This window comes from Toxotes jaculatrix, chromosome 1 (assembly GCF_017976425.1).
Source record: "Toxotes jaculatrix isolate fToxJac2 chromosome 1, fToxJac2.pri, whole genome shotgun sequence".
NCBI classification, from domain to species: domain Eukaryota; kingdom Metazoa; phylum Chordata; class Actinopteri; family Toxotidae; genus Toxotes; species Toxotes jaculatrix.
In genome coordinates this window covers 30,277,670-30,302,549 of record NC_054394.1, presented here as the reverse complement: position 1 = coordinate 30,302,549, position 24,880 = coordinate 30,277,670, and the positions used below count along the sequence as shown (strand labels likewise).

Sequence of the window (24,880 nt, the reverse complement as noted above, 5' to 3'; positions counted from 1 at the left end):
AGACTGGGTGTCAAGTCACAATTACTGAAGAGCATCGTTAACATTCACCAGCATCATTTCATCACATTTATTTAATGAATTCAATCCTACCGCTGTCAGCCAATCAGGTTCCAGCTCTGCGTTTGGACCACGGACAGAAAATTCAAATTGGCTTTATTTTCTTTTGTTTTCATGACCATGATTAAGAACAGTGATGGCACAGCATAATCTAATATCTTACGCCATGCAGTTAGTTCAGTTGGTATTATGTGACCTAACAAAGCGAAACAGCTGAGTGGGTGTTCAGATTATTTTGTCGAACTCGTATTTCCATGGTGAAGAGTTTAGATTCTACAAAGCAGATATTTTCTGTCAGGGACATAAACCCTGCATCTATAAACGATTTTTCATCTCGCTGTGAACTTCCAGGATCTCACTGAAGGGCCCCTGAAGGGTCCCCGAGAGGCCCTGGACCCCAGTTTGAAAGCCTCCGCGGTCTTCTGCCCGCAGCGCGCAGCAGGGGGCGCTGCGGCCGCAGTGTGGCAACCTGGAGGCTGCAGAGCTCCGTTTCCTGAAATGCATACTTCAGGATTAGGAAGAACACACCCAGTGACATCAGTGAGGTTTGAAGAAGAAGAAAAAAGTCTCAACTCAAACTGTGCAGAGGAGGAACAAGAGGGCCGAAAGGTCCTTCTCGGTTTTCTGTCGGTTTTTCGTGGTTTTCAGCTCCGGAACGTTTGGGAACCAAACCGTTCAGACTGCGCGTAAACTTTTTACCGAAGCGGAGCGCAGAGAGACGCAAGGATGTCAACTTCAGACGAGACGGACGGACCCCGGCCGAGATATGGCTGTAAGTTCAGGCGTTTTTCTGCTCACCTTGAGATGCCAGACGGGCGGCTTCCCCTCGCAGTACGCCGGGAGAAGCAGATCCGGATCGAGGCTCAGATTCGGATCATGCAAACGCCCCCAAACTTTGGAAAAGTCTGATTAATTTGTAGAAAGCGCGCGCAGTCAGATCGGGTTTTATTTCTGACAGCGTGGTTACAGCCTAATTATGACTTCCGCGTTTTTATACTAATGCATTGCAGAGAGGGAGGGAGGCCTGCTTCAACAGTTTACTACTTTCTCTGCATACACGTTAGTGTTTACACTCCAAGTCATTAGAAACGTTTAACTGTGCCAAATATTAAAAGAGGACAGAATAAATAACGTGATATTTTTCTGTCTGAGTTCTACAGAGAAATGAAATTACCCAACAACCACCGCCCATTAAAAAAAAAAATCAGTTTCTCAAACACTTTGAGGCAAAGTTTGGAGAAAATGTCTGAATTAGCTCGTGGTCTTTTATCTGGATCTAACTTTACACTCCTTTATCCATCAAATATGGAAAACGAGGAATATTTTGCTCAGCAGACAGATGCTAGTACTTCAGTTTTGAATATCAGTGGTGGAACAAACTCAGAAGCTGGTGCCAAACAGAACAGTGCTGCAGTTTTTGCTGCACTCAGGCTCAGTTTTTGGTGAAAATCAGGATTTACCTGCTCATGATGTTTCCTGTGGTCCCTCACAGACCAAAATCTCCCACCTGAGATGTGACAGGAGGCTCAATAGGGGCCTCTTTGTACTGCGCACCCTCATCCTGTCCCCATCCCCCTCTCCATAATTTGGGGGAAGAAAAAACTTGTTTGGGGCACAGTGCTCTGCAGGCGGAATCACGGCTCCAGTCTGTGTAATCTCCCGGGAATCGCCCCATAAACTCCCCTGCATTGTTTTTTGTTTTCAGCGTATGAATAACTGTGCCATTTACAGACAAAGGCATGCCACATCACACGGTCCGACGGCCCAGAGCCGCACTCAGCTCATGGTGACTAACGAATGGGGCTGGTTTCCTTTAGTGGAACACCTCAGTATGTGGAGCTTTGGAGGGGCCACGGAGCTGATGGAAACTCTTTCCCGCTTATATAATAAGAATGTGTGCACAGCTGTTTGTGGATAAAAGCAGCAAAATGTGATATAACATTCATTAATGATTCTTTCAGCTCTGTTGGTGTAAATTCAGATCCAGAGTTTTCTGGTCATATTGTGATATTGCTGTTTTGTTTTTTGCTGCATGGTTAAAGTTTCTGATGTGCATGTTGTGGTCTCCAGCTGTCCTGGATGGCGTGGAGCGGCTCACGGCAGAGGAGATGGATGAGCGGCGGCAGCAGAACATGGCCTATGAGTACCTGTGTCACCTGGAGGAGGCAAAAAGGTAAGAGGCTGGAAGTCAGGTGACCTGCAAACCATCTGGGCCCGTGTGGACTGCAGGTCGAGGAGCAGGAGTCTGTGATGACTCAGGCCGGTGCTGATTCATGTCACTGATTGTCTCCCAGACTGGAGCTCAGCAATTATTCAGCAGATATCGGTGGATGTCATCTTTCCATAGAAGTGTGTGATGTAGACAGTGATACAGAGCTGTAACACGGGGGCTCAGCAGGAGATATGAATGTTCGTCAGAGTTTTAAAAGTTGTTGCAGATTAATTTCCAGCCGCCTAAGTGATTATTGGACAAATCGCCTCAGCTCAGGCTGTGATGCACTTTTCTTAACTGATGCAAACTGAAATCTCTCACAGTTTATATCCACATCTAGAGATTAGTCTGTTCAGACTCACTTCTCCTCTCCAGTATCATCTTCTCCATATCTCGGACAGGGCCCCGGCATTGAACCACACTTATTTCTTGATCCCCGTGAAATGGAAAAGAGAGTTTTGAAACTAAAGTGGATTAATAGTCTCATTTACTTATTCTTTAATCTGTTAAACTTTGCCAAGTTTTAGATAAAAAAAAAGCGCTGCTCCAGTATTGGCACCAATACTGACCCAACTGACCCTACATGTCATATTTGAGAACTTTGGCTTCTTTTCTAAATGAAATCACAGGTTTTGTAGAAAAATATTCAGTTATATTGGACGTATAAAAGTCTGAGAGCTCTGCTGGACAAAATGAAATCATGCGGTCACGAGAAACTAAAAAGCAAAGCTGCTTATCTTAGTTCCTTTTTTTAATCTCTCTTACTGTACAGGAAGATATGAGATCGACATCCGGATATGATTTATGAGAACATATGTAATGTACCAGTAACAATCAGAATTAAACTTACAGCAGGTTATAACTGACTGCTGAGTTCAGACCAAAGAGGTTCATAGAACTTAACATTTAGCCAAACTTTTTATATGCTTTCATTTGTTACTTGGAATTTATGACAAAGTAGGTGAGGTCTGTTACACACACACGCACATACGTGTGTGTGTGTGTGTGTGTGTGTGTGTGTGTGTGTGTGTGTGCCTGAGCTCATTAAAAGCCATGTATGTTTGGTTTTAGTGCCTCTGGAGTCGACCCCGCGGCGGGCTCGCAGATTCAAAAGAGGAAGGATTGTGCGAGACAGGAAGTGACTCAGTCCTTGTTGATTTTAGTATCTCCCACTGTTGCCACAGAAACCCACAGTTGTCATAGCAACGGGTTCCGGTGTGAGTGCTGGAGTCCGTGCTGCTGCGAGGGTGTACGCGCTCGATAGAGAAGCTGAGTGGTTGTGCGGCTGTGGCGCGTGTCTCTGTTGCCCCTCGTCTCTCCTGGTTTGTCACTATCGTCCATCTGTGATGTTCAGGAAATTCCTGGAGTGACTTGAGTTTCGTCGGCACCCATTTGTTCTCCACCTGACACGTTTACCACAGTGATTTTCAGAAAGTTGGAGACAGAGTCCTGGAACTTTTTGTTCCTGCTCTGTGTGTAAATCAGGAGAGTTACCACCAAAATAAGAGTGAAAAAAAAAGTATTTTTCCCAGTCAACAAAAAGCCTGGCCCCTGTACTCCACTGGTCCTATTGACTGCACTGCACTCTGGCTGACTTTTTTGTTGGTGTAGAAATATCTCATCAGGTTCTTTGTGTTCATGACTCTGGTTTTCTTTTCTTAACCCACCACCTCACCAGTGTCAGGCAGTGCTGCCACAGGATTTGTTGAAAGAAATGAACATGTGAAGGTGGAAGAGTTGAAGTGACGAGTTTGTGTTTTCAGTTTTCAGTTTTCTTATTGATCAAACACAGTAGGTGTGTGATGGTGCTGCAGGGAAGTGAAGAAAAATAACATTACCTGTTCATGTTTTTCACTTTTGAAATTCAGTGTCTCTTTCTTAACCTTTGAAACAGTAGCTGCCAAAACAGTGTCACCGCAGGGCCCGTTTAAAGGACGGTAAATGGAGCTGTTCTGTTCCAGAGCTTTTGTTCATATTGCATGATCTTCCTCAGTTTGCTCAAATTTACATTTTCCTCTTTAAGGACTTGTTGTACCTGTTTGCACCAAAGTTAAGACTGAAAGTTATTTCTTCACCTTGTTAATAACAGTTGACAGAAGAGTCTCACTGTAGTTACTGTAGTTACCGTAGTTACTGCACTTGCTGCAGTTGAGGGCTCAGCGGTCTCTGGTCACTGGTCTCCTCTCAGAAACCAGCTGAGAGCTGGGAACAGTTCAGATGTAAAGATGAATCTTAGGATTAATTCAAATATATTTTCCTGTTTCTTGCTGTACAAGAGTTTTCCATTGTTGATGGAAAACTGCTGCCCACACAGAGTTTTAGATCTTAACGCGCTGCTGCTTGATTATCCTCTGAGTTAAACCTCTGCTCTCTGTTGAGCCATGTTTGTGGTTTGTAGGTACACGGGTCATTTTCTCTTCCTCAGGTGAATTTCTGGCAGATTAATGCCTCTAACTCCTGTAACTGATCCACGGTTTATTTCCAAGGGAACTAAAGTATCTGTTATGAAAACACACTTGATTAGTTACTAAAGGTTCGGCCAACTTCAACAAAACAGAAACATTCAGCATTAACACTTGAAGAGAAAAGTACTTTGAGGGTCAGTGAAAGCCTGACGTTACTGCTGCAGGTGTTTTCTCCTCAAGCGCTGCATGGGGGGGTGGAATGCTGGGAGTGTGTGCTGATGCAGAGTGGTATGATGGGAATGCCTGTGACAGGTGCGCAGCAGGGTGTGAGAGCGTACCTGTGCACCTTGTGGGGATGGCTGCAGGAATGCGTTGTGTTTCCAGCTCTGCTGCTGTCAGCTGTGTATTCGGTTGCTGCTCAGCTTGTGCTGTTTCAGCAGCGAGATGCAAACTACCTTATCGCTCTTATTTTCATGTTCTGAGGCTCATGCAACTCACTGTGCACGTTATCACACCACATTTGAATGCTCAGTGACCCGTTCATCTCCGTCGGCTTTTCAAAAAGGGAGACGATGAAGATGCTCGTCGTCGGTTTCTAAGCTCAGTCTGATGGAAGATTATTTTCATTTGTTCCATTAATCTGTCGACTCGTTTTTTCCATTTCCATCCACACAGCATTTTCATAAAGCTTTTTTTGTCCGACCAACAATCCAAAACCCGAAGATATTCAATTTACCGTGACATAAATTAGAGAAAAGCAGAACCAATCCTCTGATTTCAGAAGCAGGAGCCAGCGATTGTTTGAAATGACTGAAATGAGTATTCGATTTGCAGAAATGAATTCTGTTCTTTTATAAACAAGCTGAACGTCTCCCTCTGTATCTGAAACTTTCTTCCTTCTCTTGCTTTCACTCCCTCAGTCTTCCTGGGAATGCAGTCGGACATGTTTTCCGTACGATACGTCTGTTTATTGATCTGTGCGCGGTGCTAACTGCACATTCTCTCCCCATCGCATCAGTGTTCAGCAGTCCGATAGTCAGGATGTTATGACTGCTCTGTTACCTGTGTCAGAAGTCATACACGCCGGTCTCGTCCTGGTTTCCTGTCACCCTGCGCTCTGTGCAGTGAAGTAAAGCTGGCTGTACATCACTCACTCAGCAGATGTTTTCATTCTGACCTGGGTGAAAGGTTTTGATTCCGCAGGGGAACCAGATTCCTCCCAGATGTGACAGCAGAGTGAAAGTGGAAGAGGAGTGTTTGATTTGTCTTTGGGGGAGGAGAGGAAAGGTGTGTGTGTGGGAAAGGTGAGGTTGATATTCAACTGAACCTTTGAATTAATGTTTTATTCAAATTTTAAATTTCAAATTTTATTATTCTTCTATTTTGAATTTTGAAGTGAATGATCAGGCAGCTTGCAAACAGACAGGTTTACCAGCCTTATTGGAGAGAATAAAAACGTTTTGCTGCACCTGTTTGTCGTAGATGTTCGTCAGACTTTGCAGAGTCACTGGTTCAGCTTTTCTCTCGTGCCGCTCTGTGGACGACTGTAACAGGAATCTCAGGGGCATTCACTTTCAGTTTCAGGTACTAAAGCGGTTAAAGTGGGGTGTTTGTTGCCTGAGTCACTGGATCTTCTGCTTCTAATGATCTTGCCACATTTCCAGAACCTCTACAGATAACTTGGTAATTAACTTGAACACAACAGGCTGTCATGTCCAGACAGAGTTTCGCTTACAGTTGTGTGTCTCTTCTTTAAAAAATGCAAAGGACGTATTGTATGAGAACTTATAAGATACTGTCTCAAATTGGCAAAATGTAGGTTTTCATCAGGAACTGTCTGATTAAGGATGAAGTAAACAGGATTACACACGTGACCGGGCATTCGAGTCCAGTTTTTGGTTCTCGACAGTTTTGGATACTCGGTGCCACAGACACATTTTCTGCAGTTCCAACAAAAATTTGGAGAGACTTCTCTGCTCCGGAGAGAAAAATCCTGAGCGGAGAAACAAAAATATTTGATTTGCGACGACCTTTTGAAACAAATTCTTTAAAACTCGAGTGTGTGTGTGTGTTTATGTTTCTCCACCTCCGTCCTGCAGCAGTAATTCTGTAGGAGTCGTTGTTTAGACAGTTCTCAACAATGTGAGGTTGTGTAGTAACTGCTGTCGAGGGAGAGCTCGGCGGTAAACCGACGGGATTTACTGGAGCGTGTCAGCCCGCTGCCTCTCCTGTAAGCGCGATGAATGATGAGTAGAGTGTGTCTCAGAGCCACAGTGTCGTCCTCCCTCCCTTTCCTGTTACCTTAACTCTTCAAATGCACTTCATTTTCCACATCACTGCACATCACTGATGATCTTCTAGCCTCCCTCTGTGGTATTCATCCTCCCTCCCTCACTGTGGTGAGAAAAAGTACAGAGCCGAGTCTGTTTTCCTCTGACGGCCTATTTACAGCACACAGAGCTGTTGGAGTGAGAATGGTGTCTAATTACCGTTTCGTGTAAATGAGTCAAATGACAGGGTTCCCTCTAAACTTGAAATTTCATGAAAGTTTAAGGATTTGAGAAAAATGATGCACTTTTGAAAATGAGTGGTCTTGAAAGTACTCGACCTTTTCAGCCAGATCCCTAAGCTGTGCCGTGCCTGTTGGATCGCTGCGTGGATTTAGCACCAACGCTGTTTTAAAGTGAGTGAGTTCACCAGGATTTTATGATTTGAAAAGGTCAAACGAATGGTCTCACTTTGACCGACGTCATGGTTTTCTCCACATGATGTGTCCTGTGTTTCAACAAACAACCTTGAAAGTCATGGAGTTTTGTGTCCAGGTGGGTTTTGGATCCCAGACCCGAGGTAAAGTTTACTTTCTGCCACAAAGAGGCCTTGTTAAAGCAAATCAAATAAGATGGCAAATACCTTTTAAATTTTTATTTATTCTTAGAGACGAAACAGAAGTTTTTATTTTTAGCTCATTCACCTCGTCCCAATTCTTTATTTCATTATGAAGACTCTGACTGTGACCTAATTTGAGCTACTGTGCTGATTACCTGACAGTTTTTATCTGAATGGTGCAGCCCGGGTAAACACAGCAAGTGTTGCCATGGTGACAGCAGAGTTTACCTGTGATTGGCCGGGTTTCCTCATTCGCTGCCTCTGACTGCCTGAAAACACGCTGGTGTTTTATTGACTCTGTGCTTCGACACGATGATAAAACGTTTTCTGTTTTCCTTCGTGCTCTGATGTAACAGACAGTCCATTCTGGTTAGGTCATCGTAACGACGACACACGGATGAAAAAAAAAAATCCACCTTTTAGGGAGGTTTCTACCTTCGTCTCTAGTGACACTGAAGAATGATCAGAATTCACCCTGAGAAGAGATTGTTGTTGTTGTTGTTGTTGTTGGACTAATGGCACAAATAGCAAAGTGGTGTGGTTATTAGGTTTCACTGACAGGTGACAGGTGACATAACATATTACTCCTGATTTTTATCTCAGGCTCAGGGTGAGAGTTTTGGATTTGATCTCAGTTCCCTGGGGTTTGATAATCTCTAAGATCCAAAGTACACTGAAACACTCGCCTTTAACATCAGACAGTTTAAACAGAACTTGTTCTTGTGTGTTTGTGTGTTAGAGACTATCACTGATCCTCATTAACGCCACCATCCTCCTGTCAAAGCTAAGTACTGTGGTGTGACTGACTTGCTTTTATCACAGTTGGACTTTTCAGCTGCACACCTTTCTGACAGTTTTGGTGTTACAGTGGCAGCTGTGTGGGAAAAAAGGTGGAGTTTAAACGGGTCCGAACTTTTCATCGGACATTGTTCCTCCGTCCCTGAGAGCTCAGTGACGTTTAACAGGTGCAGAAAGAAATGATTCAACGCCTCTGAGCAGCTCCTTCGACTTACTGTCATATAATTAGCAAAGTGAAACTGTAACGTTATTAACCTCCAAGAATTGATCCGTTCAGTTTGTGAATTAATTCAAAATTCGTTTTTAGACCTATTCTGATGATCGGATCCGATTAATCATAGTTTTCAGAGAAAGTTCTGCAGGAAAAATCCTGTTTTTAAAGCGGAGAATTATTCACCTGGATTTTGTTGAATTTTCTGTAGAATTATTTTTCTCTGCATAATCTCGAGACGATTCCTACTTTGCTTGTTTTGTTTCGCAGCTGTCTGAACAGTTCATAAATAACACACTTGTGTTCCCACCGTGACACACTGATACGCGTCTGCTCGTTCAGATAATGCTGTTTCATTTCGTCTGAATCTGGTGAGACAAAGAAGAGCTCCACTTTCAGATCACTTATGTAAAAAAAAAAAAAAAATCCACCCCGAGGCGAGGCAAGCATGATCCTCCCATAATGTCACCCTGAGAAACATCCGAATATCAGGGTTTGTTTTAGCAGACTTTCTTATCGTCGTTTATTGAATTGTGTCATGATAACCACAGTTTCACCATGTCACTGCTTGCATCTCTGCTGCCTTCAGATATGGGTGCAGGCTGAGTTGTGCAATGTCTTCACATTTTAATCTTTTCCTCAAAAGAATCTGTTTGTATAGAAAGGCGACTTTGGCCGAACGAGATAATCCGCCAGAATAAACAGACAGATAATCTCTGTTTTATCTTTAGTCCATCACGCACGGTCGACTGTTCACATCAGTGCTGCATTAGTTTACTCTCTTCCTTCCTCCCTTCCTGTCTGCAATCTGACACCCACAAAAATTTTTAAAAATGATTGTCTCTGAGAAGTAATACCTATCGCTTTCCCAAACTTTATTGTCACATCTATGTGCCTTTAACTCTAAGTCAGGATTCTCATTTTAAAACAGAAGGTTTCTGAAGTTGGGCCACGTCAGAGGCTCCATCTCCTCTCTCTCAGGGCAGTCCAGTTCCCCCTCGAGCTCTGGCCATTTGCCTGTAATTTCCTGTTTTTCAACAGTTTCCAAACACTCTTGTGTATAGCTGCTGCCGCTGCTGCTGCCGCTGCTGCTGCCGCTGCTGCTGCAATGATTATTATGTAATGTCAGGCGAAGACATTGTGCCGCTACGAGGAGAACAATGGCACAAGAGTGATGTGTTCAACACTTTTCATAGAGATACGATCTGTCCTCAGGTGACTGCTCTGACCTGCCGACTCCCTGTAAACTGCTTCTCGTCGGTTTCGTCCACATTAGAAAACCGAGCAGAAGAGAAGTGAGCAGGTGGTAATTACCATGACTTCACAGAAAATAAAAAAGGGCACCACCTACAGAGGCTCGGGCTGCCTCTTCGGAAAATTGTCAGAGAAATTAAATGAACTTTATTGACATCATACAAATGTCTGAAGCAGTTAAAAGCATTCAAAAAGGCTGATGGATATAAGAGGTTAAAGAGGGAAGTATGCAGCATCTAAAAAAAAAAAACTTATTGATTGTGGTTAAAGATTCTTAACCGCTCTGAGAGGGAACAGCAAAGCATTAACACTAAGAAGTTACTAGAAAAAAAAGAATCTTGTGATCTTCCTGTTTGAATCAGCGTTGCTTTGCTGTGAATGTGCCTTTGAAATCCAGGTCCAGCTCTGTCGAACGTCGTCTTCTGGTTGTTGTGTAAATGTTACCTGCCGTTGTTTTCTGGTTTTCTGGCTGTGAGGCCTCCGAGCAGTGAGTCACACAGCCCGGCAGTCAGCGGTTGAGAATGAGGGAATGAAAAGGGAATGAAAGGGAGAGGGATCAGGGCTTCACAAAGGCCCTGCAGGAACCGTCCTGGTCCCACCCCTCCTCCGCCGCCTCTCACCTGGCCGGCTGTGAAACCTGAGACGACAAGTTACTCTTCCAGTTTGAATCTCCGTCACAGCCCGGGAATCGTCTTTGAGTCGTGGTGGAGAGCTGAGCGGAGACAGCAGTTTAATGACCCCCACCACCCCCCACCCCTCCTCGACCACGACCCACCCCCTTCTCCCTGTGATCGGCAGGCCTACCTGCCTCTCTGCCTGTCTCAGGCCTGCTGACCTCAGCTGAAGAGCGGGGACAGTAATGGCTGCGGCGCTGCCGGTCAGATGTGACCTGACGGGTTAATTGTCTTTAGAAGGAGGCCTCCAGCACCACAGAGGGTCAAAGGTCACAACCAAATAATAGTTCTGTGCTTTTATTAAAGAGCAGGCTTTTGTAAGTGTCTCAAACTAAACCCAGTGGAAATCCATTTTCAGACGTTTAGCTTTTATTCTTTCCTTCTTGAAGATATTCAGTTATCACATACAGCTGACACAGAACAGCAGGTGAATGTGGGTTTTTCATTGATCTTTGACTCAAACCAGAGGTTCTTAACCTTTATCACTGGTAACCACTAACTATTAATTAGCTGTCAGCAAATCAATAATCCATTAATTAAACTTCTTACCCTCTGTAGGCTAAGGCTTTAGAGCAGAAGAGGTTTTCATGTGCAGAGACTGAATGAAGCAGATGAAAGGTGAATATGGATCAGATGTGAGTTCATATCATAGTTTTTTTTTCTCGTGAGCTGTCACTGAACACACATGAAGAACCCGACCTGCGGTTTATTTAGCAGTGTACCGTCCTGGCCTTGTCGTAAAATGGAACACTGATTATTTCCCCCACATTCACACACTGAGCGTGGATTTCCCTCCGAGACGTGACGGGTACGGCGTGAGTCCAGCTGCCATCAGGCCGCTTGAGTGCGAGCGGCGAGAGGCTGAGGTCAGTTGGTGCACAGATTCCAGTGTTGCAGCAAAGCATGTAATGGACAACTTGGCTCTCACTCCTCTTTTTGTGTTCCCTCCTGTCATTTTTCTCCTTCCTTTCCTTCCATTCCTCCCTTTGTGCTTTGTCCTTGTGAGACGACTCACTCATGAGAACGCTGCGTTGTTGATTCCTGTAATTTCAGACTCTCTCTCTGGTTGAAAACACGAACTTTCCTTAAAACTCCGGCTTTAATTAGACACCGGCTCAGCATCATAATGGAAGAGGTGGGTAGTTAGAGGAGGAGGTGTCTGTACCCTGACATTGTTCTGCTGCCAGCTGTTCTGTAAACACACAGAACTTCCTGTTCTTTCCTTTATAGACACACGTGGATGCACAACTGCATTTATAATGTGGGGGACAATGCAGAGCAGGACATTGTTGAAAAGTCCCGACTCTTTGTGTGCTGGTGCGGCGTCGCCGTTGCTTGACCTTTCACTGAAGTGATCACACTTCAGCCTCTCTGTTGTCTAAAATTAGCATTCGGCCTTTCGATGCCTCTTTTGTGCGTTTCTGGTCAGACTTGCATTACTGAGTGTGTTCACAGGTACACTGGGGGTTTCCCTGCTTTAACAGAAGCCCTGGCTTAAGTGGCGGGTGGGGTTAATGCTTTTCCTTGGTTTGTAGTTTAAGGCGTGAGGCTCTTCACCTGACAGTTCACCTGGTAAAATCTGTCTGTTTGAAAAAGGTTTTTATTGTGGGAAGTACTGAGTTTGCTTTAAAAACACACAGATAAGGAACATTTAACTTTCTTTTTTTGTTTTGTTTCCAGCAGATTCTGTCAGAACCTGCAACATCCTTGTTTTTAATGCCAGAAAATAAAACCAGGAAAATGGAGGAACGTTGCTCATTTTCGATTTTTACGCTGCAGGATCTTAAAACTCCACCACCGCCAGTCATTGTCTCGTGTCTTTTTTTTATTCCAGACAGGTAAATTCAGAACCCAGAATAAAATCAAACTCTGTGTTGAATCCCAAAATTACTGCAGGACCAAACAACAGTCCTGGTGTGTAATTCAGCCCAGTTGTGCTATTAATGCTGACTTCACAATTTCCATATTCAAAGCACTGCTTTTCCAGTAAGCGTGTTTCAGCTGCTGTCGTTTCAGTGACTATGTTATAGTAGTATATTTAATTACACGGGACCTGCTAAAAATGTAGTAATTTAAATACTTTTATAATCAGGTTTAGATGCTGGAGGATCAGAGACGTTTGTTGGCAGTACACTAGTCTCAGTGTACAGTATGTTGTCATCGTGTCCTTATAACCCTGACCTAACTTTTCTAAACAATGAGTCATTGAAAGCCACGAGGCCACTCCCTGCGAGGGACAAGAGAACCATACCTCTCAGCATTACAGTGACAAGGCCTGTGGTCTGTTCGTATGAGCCTTATATTATCTAGCTGCTATTAAACATTAACTGTGGCGGAAGTACTGTGACTGTGGCTCAGGGTGAAGCCTGGGAAAGGGAAAGCATGTCACTGAAATCCAAAGTTTCTTCAACTCCATGGACTAAACATTAATAACAGACCCCCTGCAGCTAGTAAACCTCCGCCGTGCTCCCTGTGAAGCCGTGCTGCAGGAGGTGTTGTACATGGATTTATATTGTGCAGGAGAACAAAGGATGAGGAAGTCGGTGTGTCTTCCTGGAGAGACAGTGGTCAGTAGCAGACCTCTTCCTATGAGATAGACCTTTGAACTCAGCACTGAGCTTCAGCTTCCTGCCACGCACAGGATCTGAGAAGGGGACGAGGGAATGATTCCAAGTGTTTTCATGTTTGCCTGCACCGTAGAGGTGTTTGGTTTCTGTGATTAAAATAAAGCTTTGGAGACGGGAGACATGGAATTTCAAGTTAGAAGCCAAGCTGTGCTGATTTTCCCACTGTTTTCTGACATTTTGTAGACCGGTGGATGAATCAGTTACACAACAAGAACAATCATGACTTGTTATTTATCAACAGTAACTCTGCAGATTCCAGACGATGCTTTCGTGTTTGTGGCTGTTTTGTGATTGTAGACATTCCTGTCAGTGTCATAATCACAGCATGACACTTCTTTTAGCTGCTTCAGCCGATGTTGTTGGGATCCAGCTGCCAGTGCTCTAAATCCCATTCCTAGCTGCTGTGCATACTGATTAAGTGGAGGGTGTGTCAGTGTTTGTGCTAGCCTCGAAAGGGTGTGTAGCCCTGATAAAAGAGCCATTAGCCAGCAGTCTTTATGGAGCCCTTTACTGCTCCGGTGTCGAGTGAAAGCGGGGGCTTGTTCCTGGCTGGCAGGCCCAGGCCCTGCTCCGCGGGTCGGTCACCTTGGCCTCAATAGCAGGCCTGTCTGCAGACCCCATGTCGTGACTTCCTGGGAGGGAAGTTGTTTCAGCTGGTTGTGTGTTGGCCTGTGCTCTGCAGAGTGTGGGTGTCATTGTATTTTCATGCTGTTGTATGAGAACCAAATGTCTTAACAAGGAATAAGAAGTTAGGAAAGTCTGTGAAAGTACGGCTCTGTTTCCGGATCAGGACTCAGGGCTCTGGTTGAATACAGTCAACCAAGGTCCTCACATCTTTAGTAATGTAGATGTGTGTATGGGGAAGGAATCTTTTAATCTGTCTAGTTAACCTTGTTGTTGCTTGACAAAGACCTTAGTTACAGAAGAATGTGAGTGAGTGTTTTCTTAGCAGATGAAAGGAGAGTGTTTACCCCATGTTTGACCTCACTGTCTGCCCTCACACTGGGGAATTCCTCACAGCCAGTGATAAACTCAAGGTTTTCATAATCAGAGCTGATATTTGAAGGAGTTAACAAAGCAGGGCAGACGCCACTGTTTGTCAGTGGGTGGGGGTGGGGGGGTGTAAATAAAATGGAAGTGAAAAAGTTTTTTGGGGGTGTTATTTCTCAGAATATACTACTTACATTCACTTGTGGAAGAAAACTCTTCTTCTGCAGTGACCTCTGATCCAGTTTTCCAAATCTATGTTGCATGCAGATAAAACTGGGCCCTGATATTGTCTTACTTTGCAGTGTAGTTGTAGTGGATTCTAAAAGCAAAAACAGTCTGATAGTTGTTATAAATGTCATGTTGTGTTGTCAGTGTCTTAACAGTGCGACAGTGAGTGAACATGCAGAGAGAAACCTAAAAGCCACGCGTTTCTTTTAAAACCTTCCTGGGAAATTAGCAAGTGGAAGTAGGTGAGTCAGGTTAATTAAAGGAGGTTCCCTGAAAAAAAAAAAAGTTACCATGTCTCCTCTGAAATGAACTCGAAACTGGGGACAAAACTCGACTGACTTTGTCCATAGTTACTGGGCAGGGGTGACGTGAGGTGGTGGAATCCAGTCCACCAGGCCTGTCCCAGTATGAGAGCTCAGCATGTCTCCTCTGTGGCCCAGGGCTGACATGGGCACACAGCAGGAATGTGACTCCACAGTATGACCGAAAAGAAAAGAAATGTCACACATGAGGAATGCTGGGAGCTCCGAGGGCCAGGTCAGCTGTCTGTTGTCTTCAAACTACAGAGGTTTATTGGTACAGAATCATTTTTGAGATGTGGTCGTCTCAGCACTTAAATTCCAAACCCATGATATATAATTCTGTTTGTCAACCATTTACCCTACAATGGTTTTATCCTTCTTACTGTGAGGCTGAACACCAGTTTAATCTCCGTCCTGACAGGGAACGATCCTCCCTTTGGGCTCTCACTAGCATGCATGGCATATTAGCATGCTCATGTTAACACTTACGAGCATTAATGTTGTCTGTCCGAGGCTGACAGGACGGTGGTCAGACACCTCTGGTCTGACGTCGTTTCATGTCACTGTCCATCCAAAGCAATAAATTCACCCGTCAGTGATCAGGTGACTCGATCAAGAAAAGGGTTCAGGCAGCTTCTTAAAGGGGGACACTGCTGAGCTGAAGACAAATCACGTTTTAAGGACATAACATGTCTTGTTTATTCAGCCTAAGCAAACCTTAACACGCTCACCCTCCACATGTAACTGAAAATCTAACGGTTAAAACAGTGCTTTCAGTTTCATACAGCTGAGGCCTCACTGCTGTAACAGCTTATTTGGCTGTACACTACGTGTGTGCACGAGTCTGTGTGCGGTTATGTTTTCATGTTGTTGTGCGCATGCATCTGTAACTATCTGCTATAAGAAGACATAACACTGTTCCAGGAAACCCTTGTTAAAGTTAAACCCTTTTTGAAATGTTGTCTTCATTGTCTCGTGGCTTTATAAAAAAATGAAAGGGTAGAAGATTCAGCAGCAGTAATTATCCCTGTAGGGACACTAAGCTGTGTATTTAAGTGTGAATGTATACTTCTTCTTTGTGTTTACTGTGATATGTGATGCACGTCTTGCTCTGCTCTCTCTGCAGATGGATGGAGGCCTGTCTGGACGAGGAGTTGCCTCCCACCACAGAGCTAGAGGAGGGGCTGAGGAACGGCGTCTATCTGGCCAAACTGGGCAACTTCTTCGCCCCGCACACCGTCTCCCTGAAGAAGATCTACGACCGCGAGCAAACGCGTTACAAGGTGAAAACATGCTCTGTGTATTTATTCATCATAGAAAGATGAAATCGGTTTCACCCTGTTTAGATCACCTGTCACTGGAGCCAGGCTCTGAAACTGTTGCTCGGAGGTTTGGTTCTGCCAACTACTTTACAATTCCATGCATTTCTTCTTCTAGTAATATGCTTCAAAAATAATCTGTGGCTAAGGAGATTAAAAAGGAAAGATTGTAAATTATGTCAATAACATCACCTGCTTGGTGTCAGACTCAGTAAACAAAGTCAGACTAATCCTCCAGAACAGAGAAAATCCAGAGTGAAATGCAGATCAATCCAGCCAGCGTGTCGCCGATGACCTGACATCTGTGCTTTACGAACCGCGAACGACCATAACCAGTGTTTACTGGGATATTTTGCCCTGGACAATCAGACCAGTCCTTTATATCTCTGCTGCCAGGGCAGAAGTGACAAAGAATCAAGATTAAAAAAAACAATCACTTAAAACCTTAATGACATAACAAATAAAACAGGAATCAGTCATTTAAAAACCACATAATACATAAAAAAAGGCAAAAATCATTATGACACATTTAAAGGGATAATCCACCTTAAACTGGAACAACATTGTAGTACTATTTCAACCATCTTCTTGACTGTGTATGTGAACAGGGCCATCCTTTTTATAGCTTTTAAAAAAGCAGGAAGTGTCAATCATATGCTCCAAAGTGTACACACAACATACCAAAGTGTTTTGAAGCCACAGTGTGACTTTGCTCTGGAACCAGAGTTCTATTGTTTGGTCACAAAACATGTTTCTGCCTTTTATGAAGCTGTAAAAAGATTTTTTTAAATAAACTTGCAAACATTTTGATCTGAAATGTTGCTGTGGGTGATCTGTGGTTCCGTAAACCTTTCAGTCCAGCGTGTCACGGTCAATATGTTTTCTCCTGCAGCAGAAGCATTTATTTTACGGTTCCTGTCGTCAGCGTGGCTGAGTCTTTAAGGTCGGAGTGAACAACATGTTTGTTGTGTCCTGACATTTGGTTTCTTTCTTACAGGCCACAGGTCTCCATTTCAGACACACAGACAATGTCATCCAGTGGCTCAACGCCATGGCCGAGAAGGGGCTGCCAAAGGTGAGCGTGGCCCTTTAAAACGCTACTTACCCTAAAAGAAGTTAACAGAGGCCTATTATAGTAAAAGTGCTTTACTGAGAATTTTCCACTGGGTCCAGTTTGGGGAAACTCTGGATGCTTGTCACTGTGTTGGCATGAAAAATATATCAGCCCAAAAAATCGGCAGCTGGCAGCTCCAACAGAAAATATCAGCGGCCGTCTTCCAATGTTCCGCTTCAGTTCTCCCACAAAGACAATAGCAGGGCGTGTGAATGCACATTTGCAATTGTGTAATCCCTCAGTTGAGCTAATATCCAGAATCACTCCCGCACGCATGCTGAAACATGCTGCCATGCTGTTGTGAACCCGCTGAAATTGCTGCTCTGACTGACTCTTTTCCCCCGACTGTGTTTCAGATCTTCTACCCTGAAACCACAGACATATACGACAGAAAGAACATGCCGCGCTGCATCTACTGTATACATGCTCTCAGGTACTCTCTCTCTTTCAGTCTGTATCTGATTATACAGTCAGGCCTCAGGCCTAGTAAAGTACTGAAGTTAAATACAATGAGACTACTTCTTAGATTCCTCCTCTGCAGACTTGTTTATCCATCAAGCGCAGATCTTCCAGGGGCAAACATGATGCATTTTATATGTTGTGGAAATCACATGAATTCCTCATTGATAAGATTGCGAGGACTCAAAGGAAAAAAAAGCTGTGTATTCTGTGGTCGGTACACATTCGTGGTCTTAGTTTCATGTCTGTGACATTTTTATGAGGTGAACAGCGCAGTTTGTCAGCAGAAAGGCATTCAGTGGTACAAGGTATGAAGCAGCGTGTTTTAATAGAGCATTCCACCTCAGGTAAAATGGATGCAGGGGCTGTCGGAGTCCGGAGGCATGGTGTTAGTGTTAAAGCCAGAAACAACCTGATGCCACAGAAACATGCTCACGAACTCCTTTAATTGCACTTATCACGCTAAACAATGTACGTGGTTTGTTCAAGTGTCTCATCTGTAAAAAAAAAAAAAAAAAAGGATTCTACTGCAGAACGACAGCGAGCAGTTTACGTTGGACAGCGGTGCAGCAGCATCAGCACAGAGTATCAGAGCAAAACATTTTTCACATAATCTGTGGGTCGAGACACGATGCACCGTTTGACCGGAGCTCCTCCTTTTTCTGCTGGTCCTCCTCCACACTCTCCACACAGAAATGAACTTTCGGTGTTTTTGGATAGAGATTACGTGATGTTATTTCTGAGTTAATCATTCTTTTACTCCTTGAAAAGTGGCACGGTTTTGCTGGTTTAGCTCAGGATGTACCGCCAGGTGAAAAAACAAATTAAAACAAATAATTCCACTGCATATTTAAATTATCCTCCATCGGCCCCTCGATGAGCAGCAGCATGGCACAGTGCTGGAACATCTGCTCCCTTGTGCTCTGATATTTGTTGTGTCTGATCTGTCAACCTTTAACCTCTGTTACTTCCCTCAGTTTATTCTGTTGTAGTTGTACTGAAATTATGTCTGATTGTCAAATGCATTGCTTTGTTTTTTGTTTCTCTGTTGTTCCCGTTCATGTGTGATGTTGTGTTGTGATGAAGGTGTTCTGTCATCTTTCTTTATGCGTTGTTACAGCCTGTACCTGTTCAAGCTGGGCCTGGCCCCTCAGATCCAGGATCTGTATGGAAAAGTCGATTTCACGGGTAAGAGTGTGAGCTCGAACACGAGTCTCTACATCTGTTTTCCTCATTCTGTCCCTGTCAGCCCAATTATGTCATCTCAAATCCAGGCTGTTACAAATACCACCATGTTGGCAAAGTTAAGGTGAAGTTTTAAACGTGCAGAATTTGTCTGCACCCTGAAAGCAGTGCGGTACGCGCTGAGAGCCGGTAGCATGGCGGGGCCCCACTGTGGAGGAGCTTCTGGAAATGTGAAAGTCATTAGTAATTGTGAGAGCTTTTCCTGTCCGTTGAGTTCCTGCTCAGCTCCCTGTCCCGGAGCCCAGAGTCAGAAATCTGATTATCACACATGAGCCAGGAACAGTCTGTCTCCACAGCCTCTCACTTCCCTGACCCAACCCCCGCCTGCTCCTGCCCCGCTCTCTCTTTTTTTCTTTTTTCTTTTTTCTTTTTCCACCTCAATCCATGGATCTGTTCTTTCTGCTCTGTCTTCTTTCTCCCAGAGGAGGAGATCAACAACATGAAGAGCGAGCTGGAAAAGTATGGAATCCAGATGCCCGCCTTCAGCAAGATTGGCGGGATCCTGGCCAATGAGCTCTCTGTGGATGAAGCTGCATGTGAGAGGGGCTCAGATGTCATGGGGAGAGGGCGGGTTCTTTCAGCTGCAGATTATATACTTTCATGCCTTTGTAATGAAAGCGAAAACCCTCTCAACCCTCTGGAGGTCCTTATGATTCATCCTTATTTCGGATTTGTCATTTGTTTACTTAAAAAACCTCTTTCTGTCATATGTTACTGTTTCATTCTTTAAGCACAAATTCAGCTACAAGTCTGTTTTGTTTTTCTGTTCATGATTAGTCAGTGTTCAGCTTTTTTCTTAAACAGTTTCACAGATAAAACTGATTTTAACCAGATTTCTTTAAAACAATGGCTGGTAAAACCAAAGTTCACACGAGCCCAGCTCGTCACCAGTCTTCTCTTCTTCCACCTGTAGTACACGCTGCCGTGATCGCCATCAATGACGCCATCGACCATGGCGTACCAGAGGGAACCCTGGCCGCCATGCAGAACCCCAACGCCATGCTGGTCAACCTGGATCCCAAGTCTGCCCACCAGTACCATGACACTCTGTACCAGGCCAAGGGAGAGAAGGTGGCCAACTCACGCAAACGGGTACGGAAACCTTTGAAACTCTTTTGAAACTTCAGCGCAGAAACGAAGGGGGTGAGGAGGTTCACTGGGAGACTGTGCCTTGTTTTTGATTAGAAAATAATTGAAAATGCAGCCTGAAGCAGCAGAACATTTGGGCATTAGGCAGGGTACAATGCTGAGGCCACACAAACCACAGGTGCAACAGGAATTAAAACAAGCCACGCAGTGAGGAATGGTAGCTGAGACATGGACTGGCTGGAGACAGAGAGAGACAGAGAGACTGACAGGTCTTCCAGCACTTTGGATGTGTGAGATAATGTGACTTAAAACATAAAAAGCAAAATGAGCAAAGTCTCAGAACAAAATCAGAGAAAAGAACACCCCCTCTGTAAAGCGAGACTCACTGAGACTTCACTGTGGTGGAGTGATACGATCAGTCGTGCTAATGTGTCATGCTGTTTGGTTTTGCTTGTTGTTTTGCCGGTGGCCACATTTGTGCTGCTCTGCTCAAACAGCAAATGGAGAATGCCGAAGCAGAGAGAGATGTCTACGACGAGCTCCTCACCCAGGCGGAAATCCAGGGCAACGTCAACAAGGTCAATGGTAAGTCACAGGAACACAGATGCACACGTTTAGTTGCTGATTTGATCATTTGTCTTGGGTTTTTCATGGTACAGCTGTAAAATGTCACCCTGTCTCCAACAGTGAGCAATGCCTTGAGTGCAGCTGAACAAGCTTTGCTGAGCGGCAACGAGGATAAGTTATACGAGGCCCTTAAAGCCATGGGCGTTCAGAACCTGCAGGTCCAGAACAAAGGCTGGTACCTCAAACAGCTGCAGGCTGACCGCGAGAATAAAGAGCAGGTAGGGATCAGTGTGCAGTGAAATGGTGAAATGTCTGCATCTCTGCGTCTTCGTTACAATCTCACCTGGATTTCTTCCTTGTTAGGTGTCTCCAGGAGAGACTCTGACTAAGGACGAGTTGCAGAGCGGCGTGGACGTGGCCAATGGGATTGCCGAACGCTACCTAAAGAGTATGCATATATACGCACATATATACGTCCCAAAAAAATGTCTTGTGATCCTTCAAGACCATGATCTTCTTCACTCTATGTACATCTCTATGTGTTCTTATAATTCCTCCACTGTTGTGCATGTTCTGTGTGCGTGTAGTGTTGAAGGCAGTGGAACGTATCAATGCCGCCATCAGAGAAGGCGTGCCGGAGAAGACGGTGGAGGAGCTGATGAACCCCGACGCCCAGCTGCCTGAGGTCTACCCCAGCGCCGCAGACCTCTACCAGAGAGAACTAGCCAGCTTACAGCAGCAAAGCGCCGAGGTGCCTAACACACACACAAACACACAGAACATGTGTAACCCACACCTGCATCGCGTTATTCTACACATAACAGCATGTTCACGTGACCAGGTTGACCTGAAAATGAAAACTACTTATCTCATCATCAGACAGAACCTCAGTGTAAAGTGAGTTTAGTTTTAGATTACCACATGTGGTATGGCAATCCAGCTCTGTCTGCTGAGAGCAGAGGTTTATGTATCACTGGCACACATTGTAGTAGAAACTAATTTACCACCTTTTTGCCAAGTTTCCAAATAATAAAAGACATTTTTAATGTCATAAATTTTTACTCTTGTTTCTCTTGTAGTGCTGAAACAAAGAGTCTGTTAACTGATCAGGGAACAAACAGAAAATGAATCCTGAAAAGTTCTGATTCAATCCATTTTCACATTAAGCTTTTAAACTGTGGATTTGCTACTATTTTTTTTTATGTTGTGGTGAATTGGCTTTGCAGCATTGATCAGATAAAACAGGCAATTTTAAGACAATAATGGAAATAACTGTTACAGCTCTACAGTCACTTTACCTCCTGGAAGACAATTTACAGTATTTTTAGAAGTCAGAATTTACCACATAGGCAACTTTTAGGACAGACATTAAACTTCTTCTTAACCAACTACACACCAGCTGCTTTAGCCTCTCTGCCTCTCTGTTTCTGCTTCTCCACTCTGGTTACGTTTGGACAGCCCCTCCCCACATTATGTCCTTTCCCAACACCGGGATTTGACTGTAGAAGCATCAACATACTGTTTCCCTCTGACGTTTAATGATTGCCCCTGGTAGAGTCTTCATTGGCAGTTTGACGTATGAGGTAAATTTGTGGTCTCTGTCCCGCAGGGCTCGCTGTCCCACCCTGAGCTGCTTGTTGCCGTGGAGATGCTGTCATCGGTGGTGCTGATGAACGAGGCGATGGATGTTGGAGACCGAGCCGCCCTCTGGAAGCAGCTGTCCAGCTCCGTCGCTGGACTCAGTAATGTGGAAGACGAATATGCACAGAGGTGAGGGCGCGTGCACACACACATAGACACACACACACAAACAAACACCAGCAATGTCTGAGATCTGATGTGTGTTTTCTGAGTGCACTGAGGCAGGCTGTTGATGTGGTGCCGTACCTGTGTGTTCCTCAGGTATATGGATGAGCTGATGCGTCTGAAGGCAGCAGCCAGGGAGCAGGGCAGCGACTATCTGACCTGGAACGACATTCAGGCCTGTATCGACCAGGTCAACCTGGCTGTGCAGGAGGAGCACGAACGTAAGAGACGGACACACCTGCATCCATGTCCACCCAAACTGTTAATCTATGTCAAACTCCCAGAACATTCACTCCACACCACAGACATTTGATCTTAATTAAGTTACTCGTAGAGGTTATTTGATAATAATCCCCTGTTTTAGGTCGTTGTTTGCCACAACTTTACTGACAGTCAGAGACCAGCTGGTTAACATAATGGAGCATTTAGCAGCTGAAGAGCCAGATATTTCCATCAGGAGTCGGTAGAGACCCAGAGCAGAGCTGACAGAGGGGGAATATTGATTCGTCAGGTGGACACAATCATGACTCCAGTGTTGCCCTGTAACTGCTGGATGTGTAAATAAGGATCTGTTTGTTAACAACTTCAATTAAAAGCTGATGAAATGTTAATGTTGTGCTCACAACTTAAGCTAACAGGCTAATTATTTGTCCCGGGTTACTGATTATCCTATCATTCTTTTCTATTTCCCCGCTCATCCTGCTGTAGTGCGATCATAAATTTAGAGTTGAACTGATCTGTGTTTATGTCTGTTCGTTTGTTTGCAGGCATCGCTGCTATCGGACAGATCAATGAGGCCCTGGATGAAGGGGATCCCATGAAGACTCTGGCCATGCTGCAGAACCCCTCAGCCAAGCTCACAGACGTGGATCCGTCTGTGGCTCAGCACTACCATGACAAACTGCTGGAGGCCCGCAGAGAGAAGGCCCATGTAAGACACACTCACGACACACACAGGTCTCTCTGCTGTGGAAAGGTGGATGTAGAAATGTGTGTGAGGCTTGGATGAGAATTTATCCCGCTCCTGTTACTGTGCTCGTGTCCTGGTCTCTCGTTTTGTGATTGTATTCAGGTGAGCATTATGCAAACACTTCATGCAAACAGCACCTGGCTACAGTTAACTCCAGGCCTCTGACGGAGGCTGTAGGTGCAGGATGTAGTTATTTTGATGTCTAACAAGGGGCCGGTTTCCTGCTCAAACAAACCGTGAGGGGCCAAAAATATGCAGCTGTTTGAGGTGTGGTATTTGCTGTGGTTCAGACAGTAAGCTGCTGCATAGGAGCTTAGATTTCTGTCAGACAAGCGACAAATTAAAGGGACTACCTGAATAAAAGAGTGGAAGAACATAACGAATGCTGATGCTTCCACACTGCATGCTACAGCTGAGCATTCGAGATCCAGCCATGCTCTGTGTCATGTTATTAAAACGCTGAACAGCCGGTGTCAGCAGGAACAGTGTGTTACAGTGAGAGGGATTTTATAGGAAGGCTGCGGAGCATAAACCCGTGGTTACAAAGATCGATGAACATTTGAGAGTTCAGTGGTGTGAAAGCCACAGACACTGTTGTGTGGAGATGTGGAAAAAAAATGATATGATCTGATGAGTCATTCACCTTATTCTCAGCAAGTGGCTGAGTGCATGTGTGACATACACCAGGAGAACAGCGCAGGGCCTGAATGACTGAATGAACCGTACGCTGCGGCCTTTGCGCTCACCAGCTCTCCACCCTGTTGGAACAGCAGTGGGAAATTTAACCACCGTCATCAAATGGGGGAATATCTGTTGTAGGAATGGTGTTCATCCCTCCACTGAAGCTGTCCCGGTGGCCTAACATCATAGTAAGACGCTTTGTGTTAATTCGTCACCTGCCTGTGTGTGAGAAGGGGAAGTGACCAGTTCCTTGTCAAAAGCAGCACGGGAAAAAAAAAGTCATGCTTTCGTATTTTTTGAGAAGTAACCAGGCATTTACTCAGCCGCCACTGCCGGAGAGTTCTGACCACAGGGGTGTATGACGTCACCTGTAAGCCCCGAGGTTTAGAAACAAAATTCATGGGTTAAGCTAGTGTAATGCACAAATGTTAGATAGATGTATTATTGTGAGTGTGTGGTCGTGGCTCAGAGGGATCTCAGACCCATCTTGGTTGCAGATGACTTCATGTGACTCAGACCTCTGAGCTCCATGTGACTCGACCAGACCTCTGATATCATGGTGTGATCATCACTTCTCCCACTTGCTTCCTGTTGTGTGTGTGGGTTTCTCTCTGCCTCCTTTCCTTCCCTCTCTGAATCCTTCTGAGGCCTGAGCCATCTTTCCTTTCCTCATTGGCAGACCTTAGTTTCATACATGTATCTGCTAAACCCAGAAGAGAACACTGTCTGCACAGGAGCAAACAGGATCATCAGCACCCTGCTCTCTCTGACTCATTTGCCTGTGTTATCGTCACTCGAGCGAAGCGAGCTGATGAACGTGGTTCTTGAATGTGTGTGTCTGTGCAGCATATTTGCATACAGACCTCCATATTTGGGTTGCTTTCCTGTCTTAGGAGAAGCAGAGGCCGGCAGAGCTGCAGGTGAGGTCAGACTGCAGAGGCTGTGCGTGGCTCTGATGCCGTGCGCTAAGGTGCAGAGGATGTGAA

The 24,880-nt window shown here is 44.8% G+C and overlaps 1 protein-coding gene across 1 annotated transcript in view; it reads left to right on the top strand.

The window, feature by feature from the left end:
• Window positions 1–589: 589 nt before the first annotated feature.
• Window positions 590–24,880, top strand: part of iqgap1 (IQ motif containing GTPase activating protein 1) — a 36,962-nt gene continuing 12,671 nt past the window's right edge. The window contains exons 1-15 of the mRNA XM_041034962.1: window positions 590–829; window positions 2,128–2,230; window positions 15,771–15,927; window positions 16,961–17,038; window positions 17,434–17,510; window positions 18,657–18,724; window positions 19,204–19,317; window positions 19,695–19,873; window positions 20,368–20,455; window positions 20,558–20,715; window positions 20,801–20,885; window positions 21,025–21,188; window positions 22,047–22,207; window positions 22,340–22,464; window positions 23,011–23,174. Coding sequence (XP_040890896.1) covers window positions 784–829; window positions 2,128–2,230; window positions 15,771–15,927; window positions 16,961–17,038; window positions 17,434–17,510; window positions 18,657–18,724; window positions 19,204–19,317; window positions 19,695–19,873; window positions 20,368–20,455; window positions 20,558–20,715; window positions 20,801–20,885; window positions 21,025–21,188; window positions 22,047–22,207; window positions 22,340–22,464; window positions 23,011–23,174 — 1,767 coding nt within the window. The 5' untranslated portion in view covers window positions 590–783. The remainder of the gene's footprint in view (window positions 830–2,127; window positions 2,231–15,770; window positions 15,928–16,960; window positions 17,039–17,433; window positions 17,511–18,656; window positions 18,725–19,203; window positions 19,318–19,694; window positions 19,874–20,367; window positions 20,456–20,557; window positions 20,716–20,800; window positions 20,886–21,024; window positions 21,189–22,046; window positions 22,208–22,339; window positions 22,465–23,010; window positions 23,175–24,880) is intronic.